General features: G+C 23.2%; 1 protein-coding gene across 2 annotated transcripts in view; it reads left to right on the top strand.

Moving 5' to 3' along the window:
* Positions 1-24,084, top strand: part of LOC105367458 (uncharacterized) — a 34,238-nt gene extending 10,154 nt beyond the window's left edge. Inside the window, exons 1-5 of one of the 2 annotated variants that reach the window (XM_011506177.1) lie at positions 5,988-6,137; positions 12,840-12,922; positions 13,579-13,645; positions 20,461-23,433; positions 23,593-24,084. In XM_011506177.1, the coding sequence (XP_011504479.1) occupies positions 12,847-12,922; positions 13,579-13,645; positions 20,461-23,433; positions 23,593-23,935 (3,459 nt within the window). In that variant the 5' untranslated portion in view covers positions 5,988-6,137; positions 12,840-12,846 and the 3' untranslated portion in view covers positions 23,936-24,084. Of the gene's footprint in view, positions 1-5,987; positions 6,138-12,839; positions 12,923-13,578; positions 13,646-20,460; positions 23,434-23,592 lie in introns of those variants that run through there. The other variant, XM_011506183.1, reaches the window with a different exon arrangement.
* Positions 24,085-25,374: the final 1,290 nt, after the last annotated feature.

The following is a 25,374-nucleotide window of genomic DNA, read 5'->3' as shown; positions in this document are numbered from 1 at the left end:
ATATAATAACTGTAATAATAATTATAATTATTCTTTTTTATAACTGTAATTATTTTATAGTTATATTAATATGTGGTATAAATAATTATTTATCCAATCTATTGATAAGAAAATTTATGTATTACCTTTAAAGTTTTATAAATAGCTTTTCGTAAATAATAAATTTAATGCAAATTGTCCCAAGAATTATATTACAGTATGTTAATGATACAATTATATCATTGTAATAATTTACATTAATGTTATTTTTAGAAATATATAAAAAAATGTTATACCTTGATACATACTTAAGTGTATGTAAATATATTTCTAGATCAAAAAGATAATTTTATTTATTAAGTTGTTTTTAAAAAATGTAATCGAAAAATTATTTTAATAAAATTATATGTAATTATAAACCAAATAAAAATTTGGTTTAGATTCAAACAAATTTTTATACATTAAAATAAATTAAAAACTTTCAGTGTATTGTTCTAGTAGTTAATCATTGTAATTAAAAATTAATATATTTAAGTATATCTTGATAATAATTACGTCACAGTTATGTTTTTAATAATTTCACGTATTTTATTAGTATTTCGAATAATTGATGAATTAGATTACAGAAGATGATTATTTTAAATAATTTAATTAAATAGTTTAATTAAATAAATATAAATGTTGTTGAAATATTATAATTTCATAAATGGGAATTACATTTGTCAAATTAAACAACTTAATTTTATCAGGATCTCCATCGTGGATATAAATACTCTTGTTTAACAAAAAAATTAATTAATTATTGCAATTTGTTGATATTTCTGGGAAAAAAGCAAAAGATAGAGAGATAGAGATACAAGTATTCAAAAGTCATTTTATGTATAGAAAGCAGCAAAATAGAAATAAAATTGAGTTGAAGATGAAGCCGAAATGCAGTGGAAATTGAATACGGCAAACTGATGTTCCGGAGAAAATAAAAGTACTAGGCTCCGGAGAAAGAGAAAGAGGCAGATTACAGCAACGTTAGTTATCTGACCTATAGGTGTTTTTACGCATGCATACAGATGTATCTACACACCTACGCATAAGCGCATTCATGCGCGTATATCTTGGGAGACCACGACAGGTTCCGCTATGTCCCACATACGAGTACATAGCTGTAGTGTTGCGGTGATATGACGCACGGGCGGTGCCGTTTTTCCTGACCCTTCTTCATTCTTCATCTTCCCAATACGGATGAACGCCGCATTCCTTATTTCCACTTATGAATTTCGGAATCCGAAATTCTCCTTCAATTTTTTCCGACTCGAAAAATTTTTCTGACCAATATTATATAACACGAGTATACAGAATACAAAGAATTTTTATGCCAAAAATATTTGTATTTGGTAACAGCTTCCGATGTTTACAAGCAATATCTAATTCAAATTATAAACAAACTCAATTATTGAATACACTATCTAGCTTCAATAAGTTTCTTTTATCCATCATTGTTATATATAATTGTTGAGGCCTGAATACTAATTTGTACAAATTTCATTTTGTTACTTAGAAAGCATAATAAAAGTGTGACTTTTGAAAAGTAAAAACCTGTATATAATAAATATATATAATATTAATTAGATTGAATCAATAAGATTAATAAGATTAGAATTAAATTAGACATTATTAATTTTTATAACAATTTGTGAAATTTAATTCTTATCATTAAAATAACACAAACTTACAAAAATTTATCTAGTAATAAAAATTAAATCAGTATTATATTGCGAATAGTATATACTTATATTGATATTGAAATTGATTTTAAATTAAGCTTTTTTTATTTCATTTTAGTACACTTTAAAGATAGTTCCATCAATACTTGAAAAGAATCATTGAAAGCATTGAAGGTAAATTGTCTTATGGTAATTTAATGTGTTACTTTCTTATATATTGTTTTATACTATTGAATATCATTGATATACTGGCAATAGTATTGCACAATAATTTCACACTAACACGCTTCAGTATTTTTTTATTATAGCATCCGAATGGAAATTATCAGAAAATTAATTATTATTAATATATTTGTTAATCGAAGACATAGAATGTCTTGAAGCTTAAAGTAGGATTTAGGAAAGGAATGCATTTAATAATGTATAATAATACGGTTAAAGCCTTTTTAACTTCATAAATGATGGCTATATCTGTACGATGTGTGAAAAAAATAAAAAAATAATCCTATTGGAATTATATTCTTTATCTTTAATTATATATTGTAATAATATAATTTAGATAAATTATTTTCTTATAAAAACTAATACTATATTATTATATATATTATTATTGTTTTATAAAAAGAAAATGTTTTCTTGTAATATAAAATTTTAGTTAAATACATATAATAGAAATTTATTGTTTTATGTACAAATACATTTGCTTTAGAATATGTAAAATCCTATATTTCAAAAGTGTTTTTAATCTAAAGGCTAAATTAGGATTTTTATTTATCTGTAAATATTCTTATAGTAAGAGTTCTACTGTTCTTAAGTAGAAAAGTGATGCATTAATATTTTTTATTATAAAATTCATAGAAATACACAAACTGTAAGAGTATATTGAATATTTTAAACATATTTTAATACAAATTATTAGCATTTAGCAAACTGGTGAAGTTAGTTGTTGAATAATAAATTCTACTCAATTAAAATAACATTATTTATATTATTCACCTTTCGTAAGACAATTAAAATATATTAGTAATTTTTTATAAAGTAACCAATTTTATTTAACAATACATAACTTGAATTATGTACCTATCTACATATAAAACATGTAGGGTAAAGTTTTAGGATATTATTTATTTAATATGTGCATAAAACTATCATATTTATAATTAAAAATTATATTTATTATTTATAAATTTTTATTAATTATGTCTATATATAATATACATAGGTATAAAAATAAAAACGAATTTTATAACATATTTTTACATGAGATAAATTTTAATTGCTTATTATATTACTATAAAAATAATTGAATTACATAATATGGTTAATAAATTTCTCGATCCCATTATTGGCATTTAAATGCGTTCATAGATATTCTATTATTATGAAACAATCAATAGGCGAACAATAATAGGATCTTAGCTGAGTGAAGTAGCTATTGACAATTTCAAACCTCAATACTGCGTCTACTAGCTTATTTAAATAAGGGAGCAAATTTTTATCATTTAACACTGCGCTTTTCCTTGCAACGAATTTAAATCGTTATTCTAACGGAAAGTAGATGAAACTTCGTACCAGTAATATCCATTGTAGCGCAAATTTACAGTAAAGTCGACAATAGTCTTTCTTCAAATTGCGAGACATGAAAAATAACGCTGTGTGGGTTTAAGGATGTACAAAAATACGATTGAGAGTAATAAATGAGAACACTAGTCAATATAAGAAACAAACTATAAGAACAGTTACTTTTTATTACAGCATCATAGTTGTGTGCAAGCGAAAGCAAAAATATAAAGGATTGATTGGCTGAATAATAACATAGCATGCAAACGGGAACCGCTTCGCATATCTTTGTTTTTTTTTTCCTAGCTCAACTCGATGCATGCAATAGATGGAAAACAAATTCGATACTCTGTAGATATTTTATTTTTTCGAACTATGAAGAATGTACATCATGACACTGAATTACAATGACAAATAATTTATAGACTTAATGAAAAAATATTATCTAATATTTTATTTAATTTATATAATTATTTATATTTATAATTATTTATATATATTTATATAATTTAATATTATATATTTAATATTATTTAATATTATATTTCTATTTAATCTAATATTTTTATGATACTTAAATATAATGTTTGTATATCATTATGTATTGTAATACATTAAGAATTTAATAAAAAAAATCCATCAGTTGAAAATATATACATTAATAGAGATCTTAATTGTTCAGTAATATTAAAAAAAATTTTATTATTACGATACTCGATTCTTACACAAATAAACACATTTATAGATTTAATTATTACGTAAAAAATTCAATAGAAAGCAGCTAATCAACATTATAAATCTGAAATTATATTCTGAATGGAAATAAAATATTTATTCATCTATAGGATTGAAATGAATAAAATTTATTTTGACTTTTATATTGGATTATATTATACATTGGAATTTTATGTATAATGAAAAAAAATATTTAGTATAAAAAATTTAATGTTTAATTAAATTAATTTAATTTAATTAAAAAATAAAATGTTTAACAAAAATGAAAAAATAAGTGGTTATGAATATATTACATGTTATAAAAATAAATAAGGTTTACTATTATATGAAAATATTTTTCGATATATTTTATGATTATATCTCAGTTATATCTGTATTTTACATCAGATAGTTATAGGTGTTTAAAGTTGTTTAGTAAGATAAAAATGAAACCAATTTTTTATTATCTAATATATATAACGAATAATTAAACACCTTTGTATAAATATGAATTTTTGTTTAAGTTTCCATAAGCGAAATCAATTTAGAAGTAAATAAATAATTATATAGTATTTTTTATCTAGATATAACTAGTTAAGATAGGTTAAATCATTGCATTATAATTAATTGATTATAATTTTTCAAAATTATAATTATATTTTTTAGATATCACATTTTATTATTGGACAAGATTAAAAATAAGAATTTTATATTCGTGTTGTGATAATCCAAAATAAAATACCGTGTAACATTTTTTTAGTATTTTTTGACTTGTATAATAGAAATAAAAATGTGATATTTTATTGATGAGCTATATATAAAATTATATATTTATACTTGAAAATAGAATTTTTCTAGTATAATCAACGGAATATTCATTTAATTAAACGGATTTAAGTTCCTTTATTTTAGATTTAATATTATATAATCAAAATATTGCTGAATTATTAAATAGATTTACTAAAAATTATAATAATATTAATTAAGAATTACGTCTATATAAATTTATTATTTAGCTAATTATTAATACATACTTAAAAGTGCATGAAAACATAATTAATATATATGCATATGAGAATAAAATTATAAAACGTTTTGTTATATGAAAAATATTTGTTTAATTTGAAAATAATACTTCAATATGCCTGAAAATATTAAACATACGAATAATCATACAATTTTTAATACACATATCTATTATTCTTTTTCTTTGTTTTTATACGAAAATTCATGAGGAGAGATAATGAATAAAAGAAACTAACGTAAAGTAATGATATTCAAGGACTGCAATGCTTTTTATTTCAATTGTGTGCTAAATTCTTCAGTTAACAAATAAAATGGCGAATAGAATTACTTGGAAACATATAGTGTACATTATAGATAGTCCTATTGAAACTCGTTTTAACGAAGTGAACAGTGGGGAAAGCTTAATGCTTATTAATAATATTATTCTAGTCTATTCTTTCGTTAAAAGAGCGCACCATTTTATTGAAAAACATTCGGAACTTTTCTACCCCTTGTCACAGAAGTATATTGAAGAATCATCTCGATAAGCCTTAAGAGCCTTCCGATGAAATTATTACATAGGTGGAAATAAAATGCGAACATAAGTTTTATAAACAAAATAGCTTGGATTCTTTATTAACTAGACGTAACGATGATCGTTGCTATCGCCGAAAACTCTATCCATTCTCCCGGTCAGCTCGCACACATTCGGACGTACCAAGCTCCAAGGTCGTTCAACCCGCTATAACCCGGGAGGTTCATCTGGTGAGTGCTGCGGCCACCGCCGTCAACGCCGCCGAGTAACGGGGTCCTGTGACGTCCACCTAGCGTAGGACCCGCGCGCATGTGGCGACCATAAGTATTGACTCAGTGAGCCGTGCGCTTCGAGTTATACACGTTTCCGCGCGATTTTATCTCCTGCGAGTCTGAGCTTACTCTATTGGGTAATCCTTCAATTATCACTTTGGTCATTTCGCTCCCCTCGTGCTGTTCCTTGTTCTTTTTTTTTTCTTTTGCTCATTGCTATGTTGTTATCATTTTCGCGATAGTTTCCATCCTCGAGTTTGTCTATCGTATATATTAAATTCGTCAGTTTTAGAATCCGGGAGTGCGTGATTATAGAGTACGTCACATTCTGGGCGAATGCTTTATTTTTCATAGGTGAGTTTTGAAAGCATTTTTCTCTATTAAAGAGTCGACCATACGATCAGTATTTTAGGGCTCTTTTATTCCAGTTATGAATTTACATAAATAATCTAAAAATAACATGTTATTCGATAATAAAGATTTTAAGTTTTTTTTTTTTTTAATTTAGAAAGCTTAAATATATGTATGTTCATAATATTTATATATTAATAATAAATATTAAATATTTCTTTCATATATTTGTCTAATCATTTATAGCTAGTTGGTATTCACCATAGTCGTTTAATGTTGCAAAAATATCTAATTTGAGTAAATAAATTATGATGTTGGAAAAGCTTTTTTTATAAATTTTTATAAATAATAACTAAAAAATTTAGTAACTATAAAAATTACTCATTAATAGACTGATTATAATTTATATAAAAGTTTTATATGCTATTTGAATAATGAAATAACACATAAATTTATATAAATAATTTTTACTTTCCTTAAGCTAGTTTTAATTAATTTATGAAAGTTGTAGGAAATAACTTTTCCGCTCCATAAATGGTAAAAGAAATGCATAAACTATAAGCACAACCTATATTGTAATCAGGAATAATCTGGAATGTTTGGATATGATCTTGAATCAGAAGAAGGGGACCTCAATACCAATTGTATACCTATTTTGTAATATAATTTCTTCGATTAATGCAAATGTTCCCTGAAATTTCAAACATAATTTTTATACTTAATGCTGCATTGTAGCCACAGTAGGAAAAATGGTATATTTAATGTTTATATTCACTTATAAAGTAGCTGTGTATTTAGTCGTTTCATATTACTTATTTCAAATATGAATAAAAGTTATACTTTAATCATTAATATAAGTTTTTAAAAAGTAATAAATTACAAAATTATACCTTATATGATGTTAAAAGTTTCATAAACAGTATTATAAAAAGGTTCATAGGTATTAGCTGTTCTATGAGTTCGATGTTTTTCTATTTTACTATTGCATTATTTATTTATGTTTTGAATCAATAGTTTATCGAAACAGATATAGTTAATAAATACTTTTTATTGAATATAGAATAAAATAATCGTTACACTTAAAAGAAAATTCCAAAAATGAATTTTTTAATCATTCTAGAACTTGATAAATTTTAAATTCTGTAAGTAGAAATATTATTATTAATATCAAATTATTATATTATAGATTGATCACGGAATTTGTATTCTGTTTTACTTCTTCGTTTACAAATAAAAATCGAATATGCAAACCTATTTCCTTCGGTTTAATAGAAATTTTTAATAGAAATTTTACCACACATGTAATGTACGTGATTCAGAATATATTTTCCATTCTTGGCAATACATTTCAATCTTGACACTCCAAGGCGGTTATAGGCTATTGCGATCATTTGTTCCGCCTACGAGCGCCGTTCCGGAAGAAGAATAAACTTCTTGAGCATAGATTATCTAGATTCGTATTACAGATCTCAATCGGTGCTGCATAATTAATATGTAAATCCTGTCCGCAATCTTAACAGATTCCGCTATTACGCAGCTTGCGTATGTGATTGATACAGTAATTCATCACTTTGCTTACAAACAGCAATCTAGTTTCTTATTTTTAATGGATTACTTACTTAAGCCTCGAAGTAATATTATTAAATAATATATATTTATTTTAAATTAAATATTTTATAATTAATTATACGCATTATTTTATATTTATATATATTATTTAAGTATAAAATAATAAATAATTCAATACAAAATAATTTATATATCGTACAAAAATTGTATGAATTTATTTGAAAGTAATTGATTACTAAAAGTATATCACATTTTATTTATTTATTAACTAACATTCATTAAAAACAAATTGAAAGCATATTGAAAACGTAAGTAATATTTACTAGGTAGTCAAGTAAAAATATTTTGAATATTGAAGTGCAGTCATTTAAAAAAATTAGAAAATAGTTCATTTTAAAGTCTGATATGATGAATGAGTCTCGATGTCTGTAAACTAAGTATAACAAAACTATTATATTCTTATGTTATCTAATTTTATACAAAATTCTATTGATTTTAAAATATGTATACATACGCAAATATTGTGAGGACATTTTAAAAACTTTACTTAATATAATTTTTATATTTTCAATATTTCTTCTTATAAATTAAAATATTTTTATAGTAATTTTGATTAATTATTTTTTACAGGAATATCATACAAACAATTACTATCCAATGCTTTTTAATTTGAGATCGAAAACAATTAAATTTATGTATAGTCTAATTGAAATAAGAGGCTGACAAATAGGTATCTATTTTAATATAGAGTGTAAATATTCAAACTCAATTAATCATAAAATCAATACATCATTTTATCTAATTTTATATTATCTATACAATATTAATTGTAATATCTATACACTTTTTTATAAACGCATTAGTACAATATTATTTATCATATTTTATATTCCATTATGTAAATAATATCTATTTCTTTATATAATATTGCATTCTAATTGTTATTTATTCAATAAATGGATATTATAAAAAGTATTACATATTCATGATAAAAATTAGAAGCCAATTTTTTTTATTAATTTACTACAATATGTAGATGTATTCAGAACATTTTACGTGAAAACAAATTATAAGTAATTATGCGTCATTAATAAATTCTTAGTATGTAGTTAATTATTTTCATCTTATGTGAATTTGTTCAAGTCTATTTCTTTTTTTAGTAAATTGAATAACAGATTAAAATATTTATCTGATTACTAGTTAATTATTTCTAAATATTTATCAATAATATAATATAATATTATACTTTATAAAAGGAATGATAAATATTTTACTAAATTAATCACATTAAACACATAAAAATTTATTAGAATTTATTAAAAAGAAAATATTTTTAATAAATAGAATATATTATTTATATCATTTATATTAAAATCTAAATTATTTTAATGCAAATTTTGATTTTTTGTATCTTCGTTATTTAAGCTATTTTTAAAGATTTCTTAATGATATATTTTCATTGTCTGGGACATTTGATTTCAAAAATTAATTATTTTGTCACATCAGATTTAAATTATGAGTTTTAATAAGAACATAAAATTATAATACATTGGTATTAAAAATTAAAATATGCCAAAACTAAAAATTATAAAAATGATATTATTAGTTTTGCACAATTTTTTCTTATAAAATGTTTATAACTTCGAATTAAAGTTAAACTTTATTACATGAAATTATTGGGTGTTAAAGACTTATGGCACTACTTCATTTTACAGGAGTTGATTTAAAAAGTTTTTATTCAGAATTAAACTGATAATTTTGTTTGACGTGCATTTCTGGTAGTGTTTCATTATTATATTTGATTTAATGAATTACAATATTTTTAAAAATTATTCCCTTTATTCGTTGAATTACAATTAAATTATTTTTTCAAAAAATTGATATTTTCATAGATTTAAAAAATGCTTTTAATTTAAAGTTTTTAATTAATAATCTGTATTAATCTATTAGATTCAATATATTTATAAATCTTTCTTAAATATACCAAATATAAATTCAACACAAATTAACATTTTTCTATTAATAAACGATTATTAGAATGAAGAATCTTCCATATATTTTGGAGTTTTACTTCTAGGATTTGAAAAAGTTAATTTTATAAAATCTTGTTAAAAGCTTCAGAAGTAATAAATAAAAAAGCCACAACAGGCGTAAGAAGTTTTATTTTTTAAATTCTGTTATCCTATTCATAAAATCGAATGTATTAAGTAATAATAAGAAAATATTTTTTCGATAAGCATAAAAATATTCACATTTCTTCTAGCTTAGGATACGATCGTAACTAATTTAAGTTTTTTCTTCACAACACAGCAAGTATAATAAAAGCTCAAAGTGCACGCTAACATATACCTTTCACATTATTAGAATCTTCTTTAGTTATCATTATCGTCATTTTATATTATGATTGCTTACACACTAGCCGCTAATTATTATAAATACATATACATATAACGTAATAAGTATAATTGAGAATGCATAATGCGCATTTAAGTAAAGTCTAATATATACTTGCTTGGTAAAATAGAACTTGAAATAAGAGTTGGGTATTTGGTACCGTTAAGTCAGATGTAAATATGCAAGTGGCTATTTAACGAGAGTGTCTAATAAAATATACGTTAAGGGAATATAAAAAAAGCAACGGTAAAAAGATGTATGAATGTGTTATGAAGTGAGATAGAAGAGAGAATAAAAAAAGGTGCAGATAGATAGATTGAGAGAGTGAGATATATAGGTAAAATTAAGTCGTATCAAAAGTACTGATTTATCGGATAATAAATTGATTGTTTGATATAAGATTCTATGCAAATAACTACACGGTTTCTTTCTAAAATATAAATTAACAATATTATTAAGAGACATACAGATACTAATGTGTTTAAATGTATATAAAAAATTTATTTGTCAAAAATTTTCTTTAATTTAAAGGAAATTATCCAATTAAAATAGATTCTTTTTTATACGTTAATGGTAAATTTTATGTCTTATTATTAACGATAATTAACACATTTATTATATTGATTTTTATTTTAAAGTTATTATCTTGTTAAAAAACAGCTAAACAGATATTATCAATATTATTTAGTTAAAATATTGTACCGTTTTATATAGAGGTATAACGGTTATCACGTGCTTTGAATAGAGTAATATATATATATATATATATATATATATATATATATGTAGATTTTACAGAATCTGTTTTTTTTAAATAGAAATTTTTAACAATTATCTTACATAAAATTAGTTGCGAAATGAACGTTTTTTAAAAAGGAATTAAAATAGTGTTTCAAAAAAATTAAATGTATAAAAACTTTATATATGGTAACATATGCATACATTTACATTATAGTCAAAGAATAATATTTATGGTTTGATGAAGTTTATGAATAGATAGTTAAAAGAAAATTTATATTTGAAATTAGAATTTTTATTTTGTATCATTATTTTAATAGCTTAACATTCGTAATATGTTTTATGATCTTATTATCTCATATTTTATAAAATAAGTAAGATAAATCCAAGATAGTTATAAAACAAGTTTACGACGATTATCTAATTTCATTAATTATAAGTTATATGTATAAATATATTATTCACTCATCTCCTACAATTGTTATTACTAAGCTTCCATGATAAAATATATATATTTTTTGTAATTAAATATATATCAGTGTAATAACATTAAAGTACATTAATCTCTGTTGTAATATTATAAGAATATTTTATTATTATTTTAGATTATGAATAAATGATATTTATAATTAATGCAAAATTAGCTAATCACTTTTTGTTTGTATTAATCACTTTATCTAAAAGTCTAAAAAACCACAATTTGTCTACAAGTTAAATTTATTGCAAATTATTGCAATATTTTTTAATTTTACCATTCAATTGGGTAAGTAATTAGTTGAACATTTATTAAATTGATACACATTATATATATATTTTTAAGGCTGATGCTTTACAAATAGCTTTAATAAGATTATTAATTTCTTTGGTGATTACAGTGAGATTTTTAAATGAGTGGGCATGCATCAGAAAATAAAAATTGGTAATACTTTGTCGAAATTTCTGTATGAATTAATAAAGCGTTTTATTAAATTATAAAAAAAACTTAAATTGATATAATTAAATTTAAAAAATACATATATTAAATACAGCTTAAGTTGAAAAACGTTTTCACAAAGATAGTCATACGTCTGTTTATACGCGTGTATATATGTTAATTCTTATTCTAATAGTTTATAATAGAATTAAATGGTTATAAAAACTAAAAATATTATCAACAACATTTCATCACGTTTGTTCAAATTTACGATTTACAACGTTCTTTGTTTGATGCTATTAACCTTGTCGATGACTTCTAAAAGTATACGGTTTCAATGTCATCCAGTATTGTTTTGTGCTTGGAATGCAAATTAAGGAGCGTGTGCAATACTGCTTAAGTCCTTGATTCATTACAATTAAAATAATTGCATTTAAGGGATAAATTATTGAAGATAAGATTATTAAATTTAATTACAAGCAAGTATTTTGTAATTTTTAATTTTCTTATAATGTTATAATTACTCCCTTAATGTTAATTTTAAAACTAAATTTACAATATTGTTATTAATATTTACAATAAATTAAAAAGATACTATTTAATTAGCTTCAGTTAATTAATAATTAAGTACTTGTAATACATAGTCTTATAATAATCATAAAATTATTATTTATTACATAGTTTATATTTCAATTAAATTTACTTAATAAAATTATTAATTATTCATTTGATTTCTTCAAATTCATGTTAATGTTTGGTGCTTTTTTTAAAGATGCAGTAAATTGTAATAATTGTAGAAAAATTACCTTTAATCAATTAATTTATTGTTACTATCTTTTAAATGATATAAAAGGATATAATATTACAAGTGGAAGTAAGTTGAAGAAAATTAAGTGTGAGAAAATTTTTATTCTTTAATAAATTATATTAGAATCTGTTAATGAGTACAGTAATAAAATATTAAAATAATAATAACTAAACATGTTTATTTAAAGTAAGATTTTCTTTATATTATTCACTATAAAACAATTTAATTTATAAAATATTTTATGCGATTTAAATCATAACTGTTTTATTAATTTTTGTTTCAGTGTGAAAATGTGGTTTAAGCTTGTGATTGTGGTGATTGTACTCGCCATAGCGAGTAGTGGAAATGCAAGGCCTCACGATCCAGGTAAAATTTCTTGAATGAAAATGAGTCTTTGTTTTGTAATTGATATTTTAATTTACTTAATTTATATATTAAAAAAAAAATTTATTCTATAATTAACAATAAATATTGTGATATGTGAAATAAAGTAAAATTCTTTTGATATATTTTATGAATTAATAAAAGATAATTACAAGATTATATCAAGTATTAAAACATAATATTCTGGTAATATATAATATAATAATACTTTACATTATTGTAACATTATAAGTTTAGTTCTATTTGATCTTTTTTCATAATTGAAATTATAAGTGAAGTATTTTTATTATTTTAACATTTTCAATAAATACATTTGATTAATAAAGTTGCATTAGTTTATTAATCTTATTCTTAATTTAAGTTTATATATTTAAAAATATCTCATATTAAATCTGTATTTTTTAATGAATGTATAATAACATTTATTATTAATTAAATAATTAGATAATTTAGTAGATACATTTTAATCAACTTTTTTGTATAAATTTTAAAATAAGTATATAAAATTATGCTTTTTCAATCATGAGATATATATACGATTGTACAACTGATATATATAATATGCATAATCAAAAATGTACATAATACTATTATATATATGTAAGTAAAATATTGTTATTTTGTTTATGATTTTGCAGATCCATTGGACGATAGCAATTCACAGGAAGTCACGGAAGAAGCTGCTGGAGCTGTTAACAGAAGCAGGTATATAATAACGAAGAGACAGGTACCTTCGGACTCGCTCACGTCTAATCCGAGAAATGCTATCAGTATTACTAGATTTAAGTATGGTAATAGTAGTAATAAGTCAAATAGAATTGCACACTCCATGCTTTCTAATTTAAGTATTAATACCGAAAGAAAGAATTACGTTCCTCTTGATGCTCTATCTTATGGTATTACACAAACAAGCAATAGCCTAAAATTAATAAAAAAAAGAAATCGTCAATGGACTTATACAAATTCAAATAAATTCAATCCATTAACGATTCCGTTTATATCTCCTTCACAAGCTCCAATGCTCTTACCTAGATCTGAATCCTTATTACAAAAAAATGAAATTATAATTACTAATTCAACATTTCCTAATGAGCGCAAACTTTTTATTTTACCTACTGCTAAAACTATTTCTTTGTCATCCAAGCAAATCGATGTATTACACTTAAATTCAGCAATGCGCGACAAACGAATGATGTCAAGAAATTTGGTTAGAATAATACCTCAGCATCTCAAATCATCAAATAATATTCAACGGAATTCAACATCGTACAAGATAAAGCCATATGTTACAAATGTACAATTAAAAAATTGGCCAAATGAAGCTTTACAAAATATTCAAGATCTTTTAAATTACGAGAAGTATACATCTTTTGCCAATGAAGAATTTCAAGTCCCAGTTGTAAAATTTAATATATCAAGTAAGCAAGAACCTACCATTACCAGTCCAGAGCTACAACTTCCTTTAAATTGGTCAAAAATACCAATACATGATAGTTTATCACCATCGAATGATCGTATTGATTCAATGATACGAATTGATAGTCTTCTAGATGATCTTAGAAAAAATAATGTCAATTCACAAAATTATGGAGATACATCAGAGATTACGCAAAATACAGTATTTCATTTTTTAAATCTAAATACTCAGAAGCCAAATGTTACTTTGACTTCACCTATACACATTAAGAATGTAAATCGAACGAAAATTGGAAATAATAGACCACCTCAGAATGTACATATTATGTTTATGGTGGATAAAAATGATTCATTAGGTAATAACCAAACAAAAGGACAATACGTGCCACATACAGAGGTTTTAGGAACTAACACAAATTGTCCTACAATAATGATTAATTCTATTACTCAGATTAATAATACGATTGAAAGTAAAGAAGGGTGTACAGATTTAAATATTATCATTAACTCGCACATTCTAAATACAAATATATTTAATCCAGTTATTGATGATTCAATAAGTTTACCAAATACTATAAGTTCTTCTGATATTTTGACTAATATCTATCCAAATAATAATAACTATAATAATTATAATAGCGACTTTAAAAATTCCCTAAATCAAATGCAAGCCGATAAACTCAATACTACAGAATTTCTTCAGTCAGAACACGAAAACCCTACTTTTCAGCTTTTTCAGGGAACTCATATTAATATAGGAGAAACTGATGAAACTGCGCAAGATACGGAAAATGGTGAAAGTTCTTTCGATTCTTTTGGATCTGACGAATTTATGGATAACAATGCTGATGGATTATCTTCATCCAATGGAGTAGGCAATAACAGTGATGATACAAGTATTGCTTCGGATTCTCAAGTGAGTCAATTTTCGGAAACAGCACCCATAATACAAGATGTTGGAACGGGGCAAGCAAATGACGCGTTAGGAACAGTTTCATTACCTAGTTTACCAAATTTACCAGTTCACCCTAGCTCAATTATAAGTGGAATCAATAATTTTGGAAGTAGCGGAAGTGCCGGTATTTTAGGAAGTAATGGAGAAACGAATGTATTACCTAGTGATGACATTGATGATAATGACGACGATGAATTATTTGATGCATTATCACCAGTAGGATTACTAGAATCTATATCATCTGTATTTACTTACTTTAATGTATTAAACCCCATAAATTATGGAATATTCGGGATCGCTGTAGCACCTTTTATTGCATTTGCTGCAGGAATTTTAGGCGTTGCAGCTTTTCTTTTTCCCTGGCTATTTCCGAGTAATTTGAACTTTTCACGAACGTGGAATAATAACAATAGCAGTGGAATACAAGTTAAGTTAAATTCAAATTTACAAGATTTGGTGCAAAGTTCAATAGATAAATATATACGCTTAAATGAATGGAAAGGTAGAAGAAGGAAGAAAAAGAAAAAGAGATGAATTTCATTATCTAAAAAATGTAATTTATATTTGTTATTATTGCTACATAAGAGAATACGCGCTTTTATGATTAATCACATGATTTATAAAGAGTATAAGTAAATAAGCTATCGTGCAGCTTAATAATCTGGTTATAATATTGCCTTATTTATATTATTGAATTTTACTTATTTATATAAATATTTATAATAAATGCAAATATATTTTACAATTGAATATTATCAAATAAATGTTCATAAACTATTTTTTAAGATCACACTATTTGTTTTTTGAAATATGTTTCGAAATAAACTTTGGAGAAAAAAAATTTTTATTTCCTTTTTTATCATCCTTTTTTGAGAATAAATTTTTGGAAAATGGAGAATTAATAAAAACGAAATTTTTTATGTTCTAATTATTTCACAGACATCAATAATGTAACTTATAACTTTTAACTAAAAATAATTCGAAACCATTTTTTTAAGCATGAAATAAAATCAGAATCATTTGATTACATTTATTAATAATCTGAAAAATTTCAGTTTGAAGCAATCATAAATAATTATATCTTACTTGTTTTCTACATATTAAAACATCTAGATTAAAACATCTCTATATTAAAACATTCTTTATATTCTTAAGATACATAATACTCTAGTAATTCAAATCTAATCTAATAATTTAAATCCTAGGTAATAAAATTATCTAAGTGTTTGTTATTATGTTAGGCAAGAATTATCTTCCAAGTGATTTAATTATTTTCATTCATATCAACATAAATTGAATTAACTTTAAATTTAAATTAAAATCTTTAATTCATTTGATTTTTTAACTTTCAGAGAATATGATTATGCCAATAAAATATTTTCAAATTTTTTATGTTATCAAACTGTATAAGACATAATTAATAAAAATGGAAAGCAAATCTTAATATTTTTAATTATTGTAATTAAAAAAAAAACCATCAAGTATTCGAAAACTGATAATTTACCAATAATGCGTTTTAATAAAAATTGAAACAAAAAAAACCTACCGTTACGCGCGATAACAAAAAATCAATTATGCCGTAAAATCTTGAAATTAATGTGGTTTTAAAATTAAAATTATAAGTATTTGTTTTTATATATTTATTGATGTATTAATACTAATTATGATAGAGATATCCAAAAATTTTCATGAATAATTTATTCTAGATGTAAATAAGCTTATATATTTTAAGTTGGGAATGGGAAAATTTTTCTCTCATAAATGTTTAAGAATTATTATAAATTTTCAGAGTTTTAAATTTATAATTTGGAATATTTTATGATACTTAATTTTAAGGCAAATTAATACATACAGTTTTTTTTTAATTTTAAACAAAATTTATTTATATGAATTAATTTGTAATTTTTATAACATTTGCGTATTTTTATAACCTTCAAACATATGAAAATGACTTTGTACTATAAATAAATTATAAAAATTATCGTTAAAACTGCTACATTATTGCATTTTTATTGCTACTTTTTTATGGAATCAAATTCTGTAAATTTTGTATTTTTATCACATTTTTTCCCATACTTATTCCATTTCCTTTTAATATTTGTTTATTAAACTCATTTATATGAAGATATTAATTATTGAAAACATTTTTTTATTATAACAAATATAGATATTATAAATATTGAAATATTATTTTCGATGAGAAAAATAGAATTACTATATTGTATAACTTACTATTTTTGTATACATCGAAATTTTTCTTTATGAATTTGATAATGTTAAAAATCAAATGTAAATATAATAATTTCATTTATTAAATTTGAAATGGAAGATCTACGTACGTACGCAGACACGTACGCACACACACGTTCATGAATAATTTATGCATACACTCAAACACACCCATATACAATATTTGTATGAATAAGTAATAACTATATATAATTAAATACAATTAAAACAACATGAAATTAAAGTTGTCGATAATTATTATGTTGGATTTAATAAAATATGAATACTTAAAAAAAGGCAATAAAAACTTTAGCAAAATATAAAAATCAATTCATTTACTTTTATTATTAATTAATAATGATTTGTTATATTAATTCGGTGATATAATTTAACCGATAGTATATATTATTATTATAAAATATATAAGTGGGACTATATATAGTTAAATTATGTATATTTAAATATGTCAAATTCATTCATTTATATATAAATATATATATATATATAAATATATATATATAATTAAAAATTAAAATACCATTCAATTACTTAATATTAAAATTATTTTGTAGAAAAATCGATTTTTTTTACTATTATTATTAAAATATAGACTGAACTTATGCTCTTACAAATTTGTAGATATTTAGGCCTTAAAATAATTGCTTTATTACAATGATATTACAAAATAATATTATAAATATATATGTGATATATATATATATATATATATATATATATATATATATAAATATATATATATATATATATAAATATATATGATATTATAAAATAATATAAATAAAATACTAAAAAATACAGTATTTGTTATATATTTAAGCGTAGATATATTGCTGTGAGTATATACGCGATTTTATAAAGGCTTGTATTTGTACGTATAATTTAAAAATATAAATTTGTGCTTTTCCTAAATTTATTTACCTTGACTTTTTGATAATGAAATGATACATATTAAATTAGAATATATTTTTTATTCTTTTGAGGGTTGATCAAATAAATATTAATTCCGCAATACGTATTTCAGAAAGCAATAAAAAATTTCTTTGTACTTTACATTAAAGTAATAAATCTGCACAAAATATAATCTATATAGTATAATTTAATTTAGATAATATAATTGTAAACAATATTTTTAAGTACGTAAGTAAACAAACGACATTAAATTAAGTAAATTAAATTAAAAGATTTTTATAAATGAAATTGTACATATTTTTATAACAATACCGAATAATTTATTCATAATTTTGAATATCTAATTTTTGCATTTTCCAATTTATAAGCTTATAGTAATAATGTAGAATATTTTCTTACAGTATAAGAATTTAAGAAAATTAGCATATTTAATAAACGAAAAATACTTTATAGGAAGTATGTTCAGTGTAATGAAATACAAATTTTATTATTAATTTATTTTTCAATAATTATTTGGCTTCATCAAAAGTTTTTAAAATATTTACATTAAAATATAGTAATTTATAAAAAAGAGTATAAATTTAATAATATTAAAAAATTGGTTTTTTATAAACAAATATAGAATATAAATAGTTGCTTATGAAAGGTAAGTAATTTTATTTGAATAATTTTACTTTTATTGGATTTAGTTTTATTAACATTGTTGCTAAAAATGCGTATAGTTTTTATAAATTTCTTTAACATGTATCTAATATTTTATTAAATTATTTATTAAATATATTTTTTAAACAAATAATAATTTAACAAAAAAAAACTTTTGATTAAAAGTAAATTAATTAATTTAATAATTAGATATATGTAAAATTTGTTATAATATTAATGAAATTATATTAAAACATGTATCTTTAATTTATTTCAAAAATATTTCGTAATTATACATTCATAATAATACATGAAAACATTAATACTGTTTCCTATAATTAATATATAAATTTTATATTTATTTTTATCTCAGATTTTCACAGGACAATAATGTTGGAAATATTAATTTTTTCTTACATTAAAATGAATATAATAGATTATATAATTTTTATTTTATTATATAAATTATATTTACTTATAAGACAGTTTTACAGATACATCTGATAAAATATTAACTGATAAAAAATTATTAAACAATATATCTAAAGTAACCAGTTTTAAACATAAATTTGTTAATTGAATCACAAATCGAAATAGAATTGCAATTTTTATGGGCATGAATTAAACCACATACTTTAAAATATACTATATATAAAAATAATTATTAGATTATATATAAATTTAATTATTAAATTACATTACGAAAAATTAATCTTAAATTAGCGTATTTAATAAATTTTATTTTAATAATACAAGGAGCACACTCATTTATAAGATTTGCTATTAACGATGTTGTATATAAAAAATGTATTATATTGGTCAATTCATGTTTTAGAGTATATTCATATTTTGATAATTAAAGCTTTTTTATTAAATACGTAGAAATTATTGAGAAGTAAGAACAAATGTTTTGATATATAAAAAATTAATAAATTTCATACATTTTTGTAAATGATTTTAATAATATATTAAAAAATTTTTTTATTTTTTTGTTTCAATTATTACAATGTGTAATTACTAAATTTGTATTAATGAATAAAGCAGAAATACTTATTCAAATAATATGTAATAAAGAAAATATGTAATTAAAATACTGACTACACATGTTTTTAAATCTAGATTAAAGACAATTTATAATTTTGAACTTCAAATAGAGTTTTGATGATATTTGTAGTTGTTACTATAAATATATTAGAAAATAATAACTGAAAATAAAAGAATATAAAAACATTACTATATATTATATTCGAAAATAAATATAAATATAATAGCTTTTTGTCTCCATGATTTTAATTTAACTAAAAATAATAAGAAAATCAAGCAAATTATTAATTATTTTAATTTATAGACAAGTTCAACATCGAGAATTAAAGGATATCCAAAATATGGATCAATCGTTAAGGACTGTTGCAACGCAGCTCTTAAATACTACTGTGAAACATGAAAATCTTGTACGAATACCGGAAGAAAAAATTGTCACAATTGAAACTCCCATGCAAGTTGTTCATATATCTACACGAATCGAGGATGCAGTTAGTGATATTAGTAACGATAAAGAGGATGATGAAACTAAAATGAAATTTGGAATTCCAATAAACTCTAAATTTGGGCATTTTGAGGTTAGTAATCCTGGACATGCAATGGCAATGACTGAAGAAGAAATCGAAAGAGAAATGGCAACAACTGAAGCTAGTATTCAGAAATATCGTTCTACTACAAAAAGTATGCTATCCACGTGGATTCAATTGTATCCGCCTTCAACAACTACTGAACGCAATAACGTTTCTGAAATTAAAACTGAAATTCCAGATAATGAGGTATATTCTTTGACTAGTACCAAATTACCTTCAACTACTTTTAATAAACTCAGTACCGCTTATAATAAACTTAATCGGAATACGGAAATTAAACTTACAACAATACCATCTACTGAATCCTCGCTTTCAACTACGAAATTTATCAAGAATTCAAGTATTATTGACGTTACAAATAATGTTCAATTAAGTTCAACACTGTCAACAGTAACGATCGAAAATAAAACAAATGGAACTGCCTCAACAGAAAAGAAATTACAAAATCAGCGTACAAATGCTTCTGTTCATACAATAACAAAGTCTACTACACCTCTAAAGAAACTATCGACAAAAGGTAGTAACTCATTGAAGCCAAAAATTACAACTCCAAAAAATGCGGTTACAAAAGTAATTAAGAATAATAGTACTGTAAATAGGTTTAAACCATTAGCAACCAGAAGACCAAATAAGAATGATACTGTTACCAGCACATCGAAAATCGAAAAGGTGACTTTTAAACCTACTATTTATATTTCACAAAATCAAATATCTAGTACAGAAAAGTCACCTTTCGTTACTAAAATTAAAGCATCTATATTGACAAATTCTCAAAAGTCAAACACTAATGTTCCAACTGTAAAACCTATTCATAGTATTCTTTCGAAATCTAATTTTTCTGCTACGGAAACATCAACTACAAAAATTCCAAGTCCTACTCAAGTAAATAATGTTCTAAAAGTTTCGTTAAAAAAACCCGTTGATGATTCAACAAAAATTGAAATTCAACCCATTCGTGTTAATCCCCCAGTATTAACGATTGAGCAAATTGAAGATTTAAGTTTAGATCAAAAGACCAACAACGATAATCAGGATATCTTAGAAAATTCGAAGATTGACGTAAAATTTGATTTCAGTCCTGAATATACTAATGTTAAATTGCAAATACCATCTGCCGAAAATTCTTCATCAATTATATCTACAACAACAACGAAAAGACCTCGTTTATCCCACAAACGTAAGAAGAACAAGAATCGTCGTCGAAAACCATCCACTACTACTATATCTACTTTAGCAATACCATCTACAGCAACATTTGATAATATAAATTTATTACCTTTGGATACAACTAATACTATAAATAATGTAAATCGTGATAAGATTCAACTATCGTCAATTCAAGAATCAAAAATTGAACCTGAATCTAAAGCTCCACCTTCGAAAAAAAAAAAACCTAATCAAACCCAAGTTCAAAAGCCAATTGGTACACAAATATATAATTTTTTGAGCCGTGAAGTAATGCCAAGTGTAGGTGTTATGTCATTAGTAGGTTTAGGACTTGGTTTAGCATCTTACTTCTTGTATCCGTTTGGTGGAGTGATTGCTCGTAGAAATTACGACGTAGAACCAAATTATAAGTACAACCTTGATGAATATGGTGGCAATTATGGTCTAAGCGAAGAAGAAGTTTTATCTAAAGTTTACTCCGGTATGACTGGTGGTCAGCATCACGATTCCAAGTATAATTTCATTGCTACTAGTGAGAAGAATCCAACTTACTACAGATATACAGGATCAGAACACGTACAGCAGCAAACCTCAAGATATCCAGTGCTACCCTTTAAAAATGCAGGAAATCGAGTAGTATATAGACCTGTTGAGACTACATCATATGATGGAAACTATCGAAATACTGAATTCAAATATCCTGATGTACCTACGACACCAAATTATTATGAACGTCAGAGGCAACAACAGCTTTCAACTGATTTCGTATCAACTGCTCCAAAGGTTGGAATGAGCAAAAATCGTCAATTTGTTGTTGGTAATGTGCCTAAAGAATATTCGAGTAAAGACGTTGAGAAGTCTTTTGATGTGATTAAAATTCAAGATAAGATCGATCACAATTTATCGTATTCAGCAATTGAAAAAAATTCCGAAAATAATTTATCTGCAGAACCACTGACAGCTCCAGATTTAAAATCTTTAAATAATCCCGCGTCATTTATTTCGAAAAATAATAAAAAAAATTCTGCTGAAATTTATGAAGAAATGGAAATTTCTCCAACAGCCGTAGCCGTGGAACATGGTCCAAGATTTTTAAAATCATTGGACGATGATTTGAATGTTAAATCAGCAGCGGTTCCTAAGTTAATTCGTAAAAAAAGAAATATATTTTTTGATGTAAAAAAAAACCATGCACAAGCTTTGGTTCCAGCTTTGAAACGTGCGAGGATTGAAAGAAGCTCGGTAATTCAAGTGATACCATCAAAAAGCGAAATTGAAAGAGAAAGTAAAATGCAAGAACAAGAGGAAAATCTAAGTAATGAAATATTAAACATAATTGACGATGCATTGCCCGATAAAATTGATTACCAAAAGAAAAAGTATAATGATAAACATGAATCTACGATGAGTGCAACAACCAAGAAGCCATATAACAAAGTGTCGGATACTCTAAGAGACAGTATTAGTAAAGGTACATCAAGTAGTACTCTTCCTGATACATCGATCATCAGTGATATACTTGGGTAAATACATTTTTAATATAAAAAATTAATTAAAATTGAATTTAAATTAACATAATGATAAAAGTATTTGAATAAAAAAAAAAAAAAAAAAAAATTAAAATAAAAAAAATACTTCCCATAAATAATAATAATAACATAATTATTTTTATTACGCATTAGTTCGACGGATGGTAATATAATATCAACTTCTGAGAAAAAAATACGATATGATACTTATTCTACAAGTTCAACAACAATGCTGATAACGACAAATAAGGCATCATCGGAAGAATTAACGGAATCCAATGTCAATCAGACTGAAACGATATCAGATTGGCAGGAGAATATTAAAACAACAACAAAGCCAACGCCACCTACAAATAATGGCATTGACATACTTGGAATAGCAAAAAGAATAGCCGAAATCAAGCTCAGACTAGGTTTAACAATCTTGAAGCATGCGAGTGAAGGGTTAGCTAGATACATAGGACATATACAGAAAAGGTTCAACGGCGAAGAATAAGAGACAATATTTTGTTTTGTCTTTTATTTCTATTATTGATATAAAATCGTTTGATTCACTGACTGAAGAACCGATTACTAAATCAAATGGTTAATGAGTTGATTAAACAGGGCTGTGTAATTTATTGTATTTAAAATTGGCTTTTATGAATTTGACTAAATTAAATTTGTTAAACTAGTAATTAATATTATAGTATCAATTGAGCTAAAAATAAGTAAAAAATACGTATCCCAAGCGATATTGCGTGAAAGAATTTGCAATTAATTTTAGAGCAAATATTTATAATGCAAATATTATTTATGAACTTATAAATACAGACTATATATTTATCTATTGTCTTACGATGCTTTAAACAAATTATTTTGAATTAAAAAAATTATATTATTATTAAATAAAAAAAAAAGATCCATTTATGAAAATAATTATAAAATAATGGAATTATATAATGTTCTGTTAAAAAGGAAAGAGACCATTTAAAAAATTAATGGATGAATTATTTTTGTTATTCATATACAATAATTAATTTTTTAATAAGTGTTTCAATTTTATTTTTTTTAATGCTACATAGAGCAAATATTATAATAATATTTACTGAATAATATTTAAAAATATGTGAATTGTTGAAATAAAAGTGTATATTTGAATAATAATAATTACGGTTAACATATGATAAGTCTGGATTTATATTGTTTTTGGGAAAATTTTAAAATAATTTATATGATTTTATCCTTAATATCAATTATAACATATCATTTATAAATATTATATTATAAAATTAGATATTTCTAATTAGTAAGCTAAATTATATTTGACTTGAAATGAATTTTTAATTTTATTTATCAAATATTCAATTAATTATTTTGTTAATACTCTTTATATGAAGAAATTTTTATGTTTGAAATGCTTTTATCGTTTTTAAAAAAAACTATAATTTATAATATAATACGTTATATGTAATACCCAGTTATATTTACACTCTAAGGAGATAAAATATGACATACAAACGTTTGGAAACCTTAAAATCTAAATTATAATGCGATTATTGATACACTCGTAAAAATATTTAATATTATGTATTCTATAAATATATAATCATTGAATTTTTTAATCGTAATTTTTTTAACACATTAAATTATGACAATTATGAATCATATATATATATATAAAGATAAACTCAATATTTCAAACAGGTAGCCTCGGTAAATTGCTACATTTTGTATATTTCAGTAACAATTATTTTACAACTCTGTATGTGGCGATCGATCGTATAATATCTAAGCGATTATAGTTAGCAGTTATAAGAAATAATTGAAAAATAATTAAAAAATGAAATATAGAAAATATAAAACACATGGGGATTTTTATTTATTTATTAATTAATTTTCTTATTAATATATTTCTTTAAATTTTTCATTTATTTTAAACTTTTATAAAATGTG

Source organism: Ceratosolen solmsi, unplaced genomic scaffold (genome assembly GCF_000503995.2).
Source record: "Ceratosolen solmsi marchali unplaced genomic scaffold, CerSol_1.0 scaffold10, whole genome shotgun sequence".
Lineage (NCBI taxonomy): Eukaryota > Metazoa > Arthropoda > Insecta > Hymenoptera > Agaonidae > Ceratosolen > Ceratosolen solmsi.
Note: the sequence above shows the minus strand (reverse complement) of the source record. Positions and strands in the feature narration are given on the sequence as shown.